Here is an 11971-nt window from a genome sequence, read left to right on the forward strand (position 1 = left end):
TTTCTTGGGCATCTTTCAGCACTGTTCTTTTGAGGAAGAGACATTGCAGAAGACTTGTCAGGAAAATGATCCTTTTCAACTTTTATTCTCAAAATTTTATGACTGCTTCATAATTTATAGATGTATATAATGGTGAAGAATTAGGAACCACTGGTAGAATATGAAACTGTTGGGTTTTTTTCTTATTTCTAACAGGTGCAGGTAACTTTGTAATGTGACATTGGGCAACTCAGTGTCTTTTTTGTGGTTAGAATTCTAAATGTAGTATTTTTTGCTTATGATGCTGACATAAGTAGTTTGCTCCTCACAGAATTATCTTGAAGATTGCTACCTGTTCTTTATGAAATTAAGGAGAAAATTTTAGAATTTCCAGGGACAGAACATCTGGTGAAATATTGCACTGCCAGTTACTGGCAAGTTTTAGTGGGTTTTTTTATAACTAAGGGATGTTGACGTTAGTAAATTGTCTCTTTTGTGACTTTTTGTTGTTTTTTTATATATATACAGGTTGTTCAAGGAAGGAAATCACTGAACACTGGGAATGGCTTGAACAGAATTTATTGCAAACTCTTTCAATCTTTGAAAATGAGAATGACATAAATACATTTGTCAGAGGAAAAATACAGGTAGTTAAATATATTATCATAAATATTATGAATGATAAATGTTTCTGTGGAAGGAAAACTGACTTGTATCCGAAACAAATTTGACCCTGAGGGTGCTCTACTATTTTGAAGGAAAACCAGATGCTAAGTAGCAACATTTGTGTAAAAATTAAGGAAACTTGAATTAGCAAACATAACTACAGCAGTGTGGGTTTTTTAGTAATAAATAAATTACTACATAGACAAGGCTTCAGACAGTTCCAAATTAGTTGCATTGTTTGTTCTGCCTTAAACTTTGACAGTTTTCTGTGTAAATCCTTTTAAAGAATGTTTAATTTTAAGTGTTTTTCATGCATTGGTCCTAAAATGTCTTCTTAGCTCTTCCTGTTTATTTCAGTCCTGTAGTGTTGACCTGGACACTTCACAGAGGTGTTAGGGGTTGCTGATTATTTTAGAGTTTGGATTTTGCTTGGTTTTACCAGAATTTCTTTCTCCCCTTATAGGAGAGATAGTAGCTATGCAGGTGAAAAGTATTTTATCCAGACTAAGAATTATCTAAAAATAATTCTATTAGTGGAAGATTGATTGTAAGTAAAATTATTGTGCTTACTTGTTGTGTGTTCTAAGGGCTGGCTTTGTTTCATTCCTTTTTTAAACCTTCCATGTAGTAAATCAGCTGTCTTAAGAATCCCCTGGGTGTTTTTGTTTTACCAGTGGATCAGGCATAAGGGATCCAGATGATCATGGAAACACCTTCCACAAGAAGTCTTGTGAAATGTAGTACTTCAAGGAAATTGTTACTTTTTACAGTTGCACAAATATTAACTATTAATGGTGTTTTGCTGTCTTACATTCTGCATTCCATGTAAATACAGAGAAATTTGAAGGCAAGAAGTCACTTTGCTTGTTATAGCTGTAATATAGAAGGCAATACAGAAGGTTCATTAAAAAGATTGGGAAAACAAGTTAATAGGCTAGAATTTGAGTATAGAACAGAAGGAACTGTAGTCTTTGGGGTATTGAAAAGCAGCTTTTCACCAGGCTGCTGCCACTTGACATTTGGTGAAGGTGCTCTGCACCTGAAAGTGTGAATGATGTTTCCATCCTGGCAGTTAACCTGATAGGTGATACTTCTTTATTTCCCTCTTGCTCTTGTGCTTAAACTCCACTAAGAGGGGTCATAAAAGTAATTTGATATTTTACCTATTGAATTATCTCTTTTTTTTTCCTTTTACTGTTTTAGAAGAAAATTTTCTGGTGAAGTTCCATCCCTGATTCCTCAGCATTTTTACCTGGGAGGGGGAAACTGTTACAAATCACAGGTGCTTTACAGAGTTTCTAGGAGTACTTGAGATAAGCTGTTTAATTTAAAACAGGGTGTTGGCAAGTGGTTGGTGTTTGGTTGCTCTGGTTATAGGCACGGTAGGGAGGAAGGTCATCAGAAAGGCAGCTTGAATAAACTGCTTGAATAAACTGCATAAGTAAGTATATAAGTGAAAGAATGAGCAGAGGAATAAAAGATAAGCAACAGACTTTCTTGACATTGCAGTAAATGTGGCCTCTGGCCCAGACAGCAATGGGTATCTGATAGCTGATGGCAACTAACCTGCTGTGTGCTCCATCCTCCCCCCACTTAGGGCATCATCGCTGAGTACAACAAAATCAATGGCATCAAGGAGGATGATGACACAGAAAAATTTAAGGAAGCCATAGTGAAATTTCAAAAGCTGTTTGGGATGCCAGAAGAAGAAAAACTGGTGAACTACTACTCCTGCAGCTACTGGAAGGGGAAGGTTCCCCGGCAGGGCTGGGTGTACCTCAGCATTAATCACCTTTGCTTTTACTCTTTCCTCATGGGCAGGGAAGGTACGTTCTACATCTAAGAATTTTTAGGAAATCTTCTGTAGTTTTTTCCTGCTGAACTGCTGGGTGTGCAAAACACTGCTGAGGAAAAGAGGAGCAAGGAGCCTGACTGTGTGATCGTTTCTTGTTTGGTTTTTATTTCTCAAAGTAGTTCTGTGTCAAACAATACCTGGGTATCATTTAGAGGCAGGGTTCACTTAGGGATTGTGCCCAAAAGGGAATAGGGATTGGATCCCACCAGTTTGTGCTCCTTCTGCTCTTACACTGTCCTCCAGTACTACTCTTGGAGACTTTGCAACCTCAGATGCCACATTTACTCCTTTAAAATGCCAGAGCATCCCAAAGGGCTCAGAGGAGACCCAGGATCAAGAACTACATAGTGTGGATGCAACCAGTCTGCAAAAATAAATGTAGATTAGCTTAAATGTAGATGTCCCTGTGCTGAGGACACTGTCCTAACCTGTAGCAGTGTTGGAAGAAAAGCCAAGGATCTGTCATTAGTTTAATATTTAAATATTATGTGTAAAAATAATTCAAGCCTGTCTGGTGTGTTTAGACTGTGTTTGTTTGCTTCCATAGGAAAAAAGAACATGGGAGTCTGAGCAATGATAAATTCTGTTAGCCCACTTAGCTTTGTAATGTTTCTGTGAAGTGTTCTGAACACAAGTAAATTCTTTAAAGTCTTTATCAGCTCCTTGTAAGGTGTCCATAACTTTTTAGTACAAGCTGGGTCTATTTATGCTGTCCTTGCAACTTTTGAAGGTGCAAGAAAATCCCAGCTGATTACATTTTATAGGAAGAAGATAAATGCTTTTGAATATGTTCTGAATATTGTTTTGAATATGCAGGTTTTGGTTCTGAATCTTTTTTTTTTTTTTGTTTCCTTCTGTTCAGCAAAGTTAGTTATCCGCTGGGTCGATATCACTCAGCTGGAGAAGAATGCTACCCTGCTCTTCCCTGATATGATCAAAGTGAGCACAAGGTCAAGTGAACATTTCTTTTCAGTATTCCTTAATATCACAGAGACATTTAAACTAATGGAGCAGCTTGCCAACATAGCTATGAGACAGCTTTTGGACAACGAAGGATTTGAGCAGGACAGGTCCTTGCCCAAACTGAAAAAGAAATCCCCAAAAAAAGTATCTGCACTAAAAAGGTAGGTGCTGGTTCTAGTAATTTTTTTTTCTTATTTTATTTGCAGCATTTTGTCCTAGACTTTTCTAATGGTACTGCCATTTACTATTACTATAAAAGTAATTACTGATTCCAGCAGCAGTAAATGTGAATGATTTTTATAATTTGCTTTCCTCTTGAAATAGGAAAGGGAAAATATTTGAATATGAACATATTGCAAAAATAAAAGAAACATATATTTGAGCCAAATTCTCATTTGTTCAGGAGCTCTTTAATGTATCTCTTGACTCATTTCTTGACATTAGCTATCTGTTGTAAGACCTTTTTATATTACCTGGGGAAGGTGATAAAGCAATTCAAGTATTGTGAAGAAATGTGCCAAACATTTACATTCCATTCAATAACTAAAATAGAAAAATTACTCTAGGTGAAAAATTCGATCTAGAATTTGGTTTCGGTAACAGAAGTACAAAAAAATGACAAAATTCCAAGGGCTGAAAAATTAGCTGGAAGATATTTCATTTTCTTTCTTAGATATCATATCATAACCATTTGATAGGTTCTTACTATTTTTTTCATTATTGATCATGTTAGTGGGCCACACAAATTTGTAACTAGTGCTTGTTTGTATTTCTTATTTTTTACTGACACAAATTATGGCACTTAAATTTGTCTAACTATTGAATGTTCTGGATTGAATGCATTATCAAGACAGTTCTGAAACAGTCAAACTCTAGCCCTAAGGATCCATCATGATAATAAATAAACAAACCTCAGAGAAGAGCATTTGGTGTAACATTACAGGGGGTCATGTGTTATTTAATCATAAATATTCTGTATATATATTCTCAGAGGACAGAGCTGAGTATGAAAAGATCACCCAGCCTGTCCCCTCTGAGAAGTCAAGATCAATGTGTCTAAGCCATCAATGTCAGGATTTTTTTAATGTAATTTTAGAATCTTCCTTCATTAAAGACTTTGCATTCTCTACATGCAAACTGCTTCCACTGCTTTGCTGCTTAACACTCAGTTCTTAAGTGAGATGGATGCTGCAGATGATTTGTATCATAGAATATATTATGTATTTCATACAAGAAAAAGTTTCCATGGGTTTCTTTTAGGGATCTTGATGCCAGAGCAAAGAGTGAGAGGTACCGGGCACTGTTCCGGCTTCCGAAGGATGAGAAGTTAGATGGACACACAGACTGCACCCTCTGGACTCCATTCAACAAAATGCACATTTTGGGTCAGATGTTTGTTTCTACAAACTATATTTGCTTTACTAGTAAAGAAGAGAACTTGTGCAGCCTTATTATCCCTCTTCGAGAGGTAAATATTTGTATTTGTATATTTGTAGAGCCAATAATAAAGCAATATCCTATTAGAAATTGTATCTTAGCTTTGATGTATTTTTCATTATTGGAGTAAAACAGTTTTTCATCCCTTTAATCTCCTGTGAGCATACTATTCTGATGTGTTCTAACTAACATTTAATGGCTGTGCATATTGGTTGCTACTACTAAAATTCACAGGGAGTTTTCTCTGCTGGTTTTCAGAATCCTCATGGGCCCTTCCTCCCCCATAATTTATATTTTGATTTGTGCCCCTGGTACATTTTCTGTGCTTCACAGGGAGGGGGAGAGGGAGAGACAATAAAACTTTCTAGATTGATAAGTGGAACTTCTATATAAAATAATCTGTCAGATAGAATTTTCTTTTGTCAGATACAAAAAAAAGATTCATAATCCTAAAGATTTGAATTACCTCTTCACACAGGCTTGCAATCATGTACTCCTGTGTATGGAAAATATTTGTCAGTGTTTTACAAACTGGTGTGCTTCCCTTTTTAAAGCTGGCTGCTCAAAGCAGATGTTCAATAAAAAGACTTTAAGTTTGATGCAATAAAAAAATATGTAGGTAGTTTTTCTGTGATTCACTTGATGTGTGGGTTAATGGGAAAATGTGTAAAGTCTTGGAAACAGAAGCAAAGTTCATGTAACCAAGGGCAGTTTAGCTTGATTGAAAGAAGGGTGAAATACTTCAAGACACTGATTTCCCCCATGAATGAAGTGTTAAAACAAATGCTGTTTTTTGGAAACTTTGAAGTACAGCTTCAGTGTGTTATATGGACATAGCCACATGGTTCTGGTTGCACTGTTTGTCTGAAGCTCCAAGGGAACTGCTGCCCTTCAGGTAAAGCAGTGGAGGAGAACAAGGTCCACGTTGAACAGCATCTCTTTTCCTGGATAGAGATTCAGAAGCTGCTTTTGAAAAGAACCACCCCAGCATTATGGGGTTCAAAGCAGCTCTGAAGCTTTAACAGAAAGAAATAGGTGAATGAATTAAGTGCTTTGGTGTGAACAGGTAAAAAGTCTCAGCACCAGCAAGGAGAACAGGAACACACTGGGCAGTGCCAGTCCTCAGAACAACTGATCAGTACCCTTAAAAACTGAAGAGAAGCTTTCTCTCTAATTAAAGCTGTGGGTTAAACCCTAACCTAATTATTCTGTGAGACTGTGGAGGTGTTTGGTAGATGAGAACAACCACGGGCAGCTCGGAAAGCACTGATTCAGAATTAATGATCAGAAAATATTATTTTCAGTGGCCAGCTCACTGCTCACTGCATCCAGAAGGTCTCCAAGAGCTGAACTTCAGCTGTTCTTGTGTCTTTCTTTGCCTGAATAGGAAATAAAGATGTATCAGCTCTCAGGATAGCAGAGCATGCTTGCTGTAATGTGTCCTGTGCATCTGGAACTTGTATTTTGTGCTCATGATGCTCAAGCAGTTTTAAAGTTGGAACAGAAAAATTGCATGAGAACACTGTTTTTTTAGATAATCTAGCTAATTTGTGAAGCTCCTTTGAGTTAATGAGGAACTAATAGATTTGTAGTTAACAGAAAAATAAAAGGAGGTTGCAAGGATTGAGAAGTGATTTAGCACCCAAGCTGTGCATTTGCAGTGTTTGAATACATCTTCAAAGAAAATGTGTTAAAAAAGTTATCCAATCCTTTTAACCAGACAAATATAGCACTAATGTGATCTCCCTTTGAAAAAGGTCTAAATAAAAGAACAAAAGACAAGTTCCTAGTAAACTGCAATGTGCCTTCTATTCTGAAAGCAGTGCAATGATTTTTATTGCCTGGGAATTTGAAGTCATAAAGGCAGTGGCTGAAAGTGCTTATAGCTGTGATTTGTTCAGTGTAAGAACTGTGCAAACCTGATGGATGTGTTTATTTGTGGAACCCCTAGTGCCCTGTAGTTAGTAGACTGTGGTGTGAGTGCTGTTTACAGGTTGGGTTTCAGTTCAGTGACCCTTTCCCTGACAGCTGAAGATCAAACAGAAACCTCCATCTCAAGGACTTAGGTGTTTGGTGCAGGTTTCTGTTTACCATGAAAATGCAGAGAGTCACACAGAATTGTCATAGTTGGGAAAGACCTCTAAGATCACAATGTCTAACCATCCCCCCCCCAAAAAAAAAGAAAAAAAAAAATCACCATCCCACTGGAGCCTCATCCACACAATTTTTTAATATGTGATTCCACCTCCCCACACCACCCATTGCAGTGTTGTGACTACACTGTAAAGAAATTCTTCCTGTTACTTCACCTAAACCTCCCCTAGAGCAGCTTCAGGCCATTTCCTCTGGTCCTGTTGTTATTTATTTGGGAGAAGAGGCAACACCCATCACCTCCCTACAACCTCCTTTCAGGGAGTTGTTGGGAGTGAAGTGGTCTCCCCTCAGCCTCCACTTCTCCAGCCTAAATACAGTTGCTGTGACAGTTGTTCTCACAGTAGACAACTACAATATAATAGGAATGCTATCCTAAAAATGGCTTATTCACATGTATTGGCCATAAAAGTTATGCAAAATCTGCTGATTTAGCCTATACTGGTGTTGGGGAGCAGGAGAGGGATTCAGAGGTCACACAAAAAACCCTATAAATCTGCATCCCACAGGAAAAATCTGTTTTACTGATTCTTTTAAAGTAAAACCTGAAAAAAGTAAACTAAGCAGGGCAAAGGGGTTTTGCTGGAGAATGTACTGAACCTGGTTGTGTGAGGGATAAGAGTCTTCATCTTCTGGATTTGTAAGTCCCTGCATCCAATCCTGTTTTCCTTCAGAGAGATGTCCATAGTGATTCAATATAAGGGGGAAGAGGTGTGGATTTAGTGTAATAAGCTGGTTTTTTAGACCCAACAGCTTGATTAATTAAAGACCTTAAGTTGTAGCTACTGTTTCTCCATAGGTGACGATAGTGGAAAAAGCAGACAGCTCCAGTGTGCTGCCCAGCCCCTTATCCATCAGCACCAAAAACAGAATGACATTTCTCTTTGCCAACTTGAAAGACAGAGACTTTCTTGTACAGAGGATCTCAGACTTTCTGCAACAAACTACTTCAAAAATATACTTGGAAAAAAATATTTCTGGAAGCTACATCAGCTCAGATGATGAGGTATGTGAAGGAACATGAATTCTTTGCTAGAAGGGGATTTGAACTGGTGTGGGGTGAGAGAAGCCAGGAAAAACCTTCAGTTTTTTCTAGAGCCATACCTTTGTATACAGAAATAGTTTCTCTTTTGATTTAATGACTTCAATTTCCTTCAGCTGAACTGTTAAAATGTTACAATTAGGATATCTAATTTTTTTATGGGACCTAAGAGGAATCACCACGTGCGTGGAAGAGCTGCTCTAACTCCTGATGCTGTGTTCTAAAATCAGGGGAAGGGTTATAGTTAACTAACTGGTTAAATCAATAATACTGTTTAATATCTGTTGATCTGTCCAAGTAAAAATGTAATTGTGTAATTTTAGTTATTTGAAAAAATTATCAGTTGATGTGAAGCAGGTTTTTATTCAAGACTTCAGCCACTGAATCTCATCCTTTGATTCTTCAGAAAATGATGTTGGAGCTGAGCACGTTTGCATGCTCATTGCTATGAGCTTCAGAACATTTGAACTAACAAAAAAATCCAAACCCTGTCCTGAACATCAGATGGCCCTATTCTGAACCACCTCCCTATTTATCTCTGCAAAGAAAATGGTTCATAAAAGTTATGATCAGATAAACTTTTCTCAGGCACTTTGAATATCAAGGCTTCTGCTGAGTTCCAACGTTTTCTGTATGAAATTCAGGTGCTTCATATCATAACCTAACCAGATCTGATCTCCAAGCAGGAAAGGCTTTTGTGGTGTGTAATTTTGGTTTTATGAAGGTAGATCTCACATTCCAAATCTGTACTTTTGCCTTACCTTGGTGTTGTGCTGAGTACCCTTCCCATTAATAAACCTTCAGTCATTTTTTTTACTTCCTTTGCTGATGGTGAGGTATAATTAGTGTGGTGTGTAGTAGTATAGCACAGCACATGTGTATAATGCTGAAGCTTTGTCTTCTCTTTTGCCCTAAATAGCTCTACATTTTCTACCTACTGAATTATTAGCACAAATTAATAATTACAAGCATTATAATTACATTTAGTAATGTGACTAAATGTGTAGATATGCATGACTACTGTTTTCAGTGTCAGGTGTTTGGTGTGAACTTCTCTTACTGCAATAAATTTATTTATTTATTCATTTATTTTCAGCTGTTTGCGGAGTTAGAAAATAATTTTTCTTCCAAGTATTTTTCTCCCAAATCTCGATCTGCTGAATATTCCATAGAACTTTTTTTTTTTTTTTTTTTTTTTTTAAATTGAGGGGAACAAATTCATGTATTTTGTATTTGTCTGTATAAGCATATATACACATATTAATGTGTATGTTTATGTGAACACATACAAATACAAGTATATATTACATATAAACCCTACATTCTGGACAGTCAAGGAGCCACCTGAGGAGTCAACAGTGCCAAGAGGTTGGCAGGAGACCAAGCTGATTTAATTGCCAAGGGCTACTTAAAGTTAACATTACCTTAGCAATTCTAATTCTAGGATTTTAATTTTTTTTTTTTTTTTTTGGAGGGGGGAAGGATTGCATTTAGAAACTGGAAACAACTCCACTGTTTTTATACTGGTTTAAGTTCTGCTGCCGTATGTCCGGGGGTGATTTGTTTTGCTCAGTTTTTCTTAATGGATATAAATTTTGAAGTAAAATTCAAGTCCAGACTGGCTCAGCCCCGTGTGTCTCTTGCTTGTGCCTGGTTTCTGCAGGTTTTTACAAGATCCAGCAGTTTATTCTCTGCCAGCCCTCACAAAAGCCTCAGCTCTGAGTCGGAGGGGGAGCGCCAGTTCAACCTCAATGACAATGGCATCCCCACGGCCACCCAGGCTCTCATGACAATGTACAGGAGGAGGTCACCTGAGGAGTTCAACCCCAAGCTGGTAAAATGCACCTTGGTCTACTGTACCTGACTGAAAAAGTTGTTTTTTCTTTAAAATCCACGTTTCTGACCCCGAAGAGTTTCATTCTGCCACAGGCAGCGTTTTTCACGGAAAGAAAGCGTTCATCTGCCTCTCATTTTTACCAGTTCAAACAACAATATAAACAAGTAAAGTGGGATGTAAATCAAGGAGAGGTTATATGGCTGCTCTCAAGTACAACTTTTTCAACAATATTCTTTACCTAACAAGGTCTATGGGATAGGAATTACAAAATGGGAAGAGGCAGCCCACTGAGACGAGAATTGGACTGTAGGCAAATTATTTCTTGCTGGCCTGGGGAGTAAAGGGTGTTGCAGGTTTTTGGGATGTTGCCCAGCTCAGTGGGGCAGAGTGTTGGAAAAAAAAAAAGCTGCATCTTTCTGCCTGCCTTTCTTTGTTTGTAGGCTAAAGAGTTTTTGAAGGAACAGGCCTGGAAGATTCACTTTGCTGAATATGGCCAAGGAGTCTGTATGTATCGAACAGAGAAAACCAGAGACCTTGTGCTGAAGGGCATTCCAGAAAGCATGAGAGGGGAAATTTGGCTACTGTTTTCAGGTAGGAATTCATTCATTTAAATGGGAGAGAGGGATATAAACAAAAGCATGAGGGAAAAGGGGATTTCAGATATGTTTAATGTTGCAGATAAGTGCCTAAAAATATTTGGAGCAAGTAAAGCTGTGATTTATTAGCAGGTGCCAGACTTGATTAGAACAGAGTTCTGTTTAGGACACTAAATATAGTTTCTCAAACAAGCTCAGATAATTAAGGAAGAATATAAAAAAGTAGACTGCACACTCTTACCAGAAGCCAGTGTCCAGGGGTTTTTAGATGTTCAGCAACCACCAACAGGCCTACTTCCCATTTGTTTAACCATTTCTGAATTCAGTTCAGTTTTTGGCCTTTACATCTTGTTGCTGCAAAGAATTCCAAAGTTTAAGTATGGTGCATGGAACCACTGTTCATTTTTTAAAGTAATTAAAAAAAGTTATTCATCGTTTCATTAGGTACCCAGCATGCAAGAAGTTGTGAGAAAATGTTTCTGTTCATATTATGTGCCATCAAATATTCTCTAGATCTGTGTCCCCTTGGGCTTTTTTCCAGAGTTGAAGAATTGTATTCATTTTACTGCTAGTTATGTGGAAATCAGTCCATTCCTCAGGCTTTCTTCATAACCTTTTACTTACTGTCTGCCTTCTCTGGCTCTGCCCCTCCTCAAGGTAGTGACCCCAGCTACCCACACAATTTTAGGATGTGAGCACACCCAAGACTTTATTTTACAACCTAATTATGCTTTCTAATTTGCTTTCTATTCATTCCCTAATAATGCTTCATCTTGTTCACCTTCTCTGTGCTGCTGGGCATTAAGGGAATGTTTTTAGAAAACACACAGAGAAATGCACAGATATGTCTTGTGTCTGATTAATAGGAAGTTTGGACCCATTTTGATGGGGTGTGTATTGTTAGTATTTCCCACATGCATTGCTTTGGGGTACTGACACTTGGTTTCCATCGCTGCTGAGTTTTTCATTTCCATTTTTAAAGTTTTAAAGTCAGCAGAGAAATCTCACAGCAATTCTGTCAGTGTGCCAGGGCACACAGAGAGCCCAAGTGCTGCCCTGGCCAAGATGAAAATCATTTTCCCAAGCAGAAACAGAGCTCAGGAATTTCTGTCTCTTGCTTTTGACTGAGCTACATGATACTTATCTATACATATATAGATATATGTATACTTATGTGGTATGGCTGTGATATATTGTACTTGCTGCAACCAACCATTAATCTGCCCCCTCCTCAGGGCAAGCAGCTTTCTCAGAGATGTGTTTTGAGTTATTTGGAATAATTGAACCCAAAGCCAGCTGCAGAGAGAGCTCATGATCCCATGTGATGGCACAGCTGGTTTGTTCTCCTGCTGAGGAGAAGACAAGGAGTGATACCTCAGTCACATCCTATTCTTTAATTTTTTTAATTGATTTTTAAACTAACTTTACAAAAATAACATTTCACA

The 11971-nt window shown here is 37.8% G+C and overlaps 1 protein-coding gene across 6 annotated transcripts in view; it reads left to right on the plus strand.

Annotated features, from left to right (window-relative positions):
- The window catches only part of TBC1D9 (TBC1 domain family member 9), a 46997-nt gene that overhangs the window by 17873 nt on the left and 17153 nt on the right, over positions 1-11971 (plus strand). For 5 of the 6 annotated variants that reach the window (XM_071753768.1, XM_071753767.1, XM_071753771.1 and 2 more), the window contains exons 3-9: positions 508-626; positions 2243-2471; positions 3363-3624; positions 4724-4931; positions 7851-8057; positions 9757-9927; positions 10371-10521. In XM_071753768.1, coding sequence (XP_071609869.1) covers positions 508-626; positions 2243-2471; positions 3363-3624; positions 4724-4931; positions 7851-8057; positions 9757-9927; positions 10371-10521 — 1347 coding nt within the window. The remainder of the gene's footprint in view (positions 1-507; positions 627-2242; positions 2472-3362; positions 3625-4723; positions 4932-7850; positions 8058-9756; positions 9928-10370; positions 10522-11971) is intronic. The other variant, XM_071753769.1, reaches the window with a different exon arrangement.

Source organism: Heliangelus exortis, chromosome 10 (genome assembly GCF_036169615.1).
Source record: "Heliangelus exortis chromosome 10, bHelExo1.hap1, whole genome shotgun sequence".
Classification (NCBI taxonomy): domain Eukaryota; kingdom Metazoa; phylum Chordata; class Aves; order Apodiformes; family Trochilidae; genus Heliangelus; species Heliangelus exortis.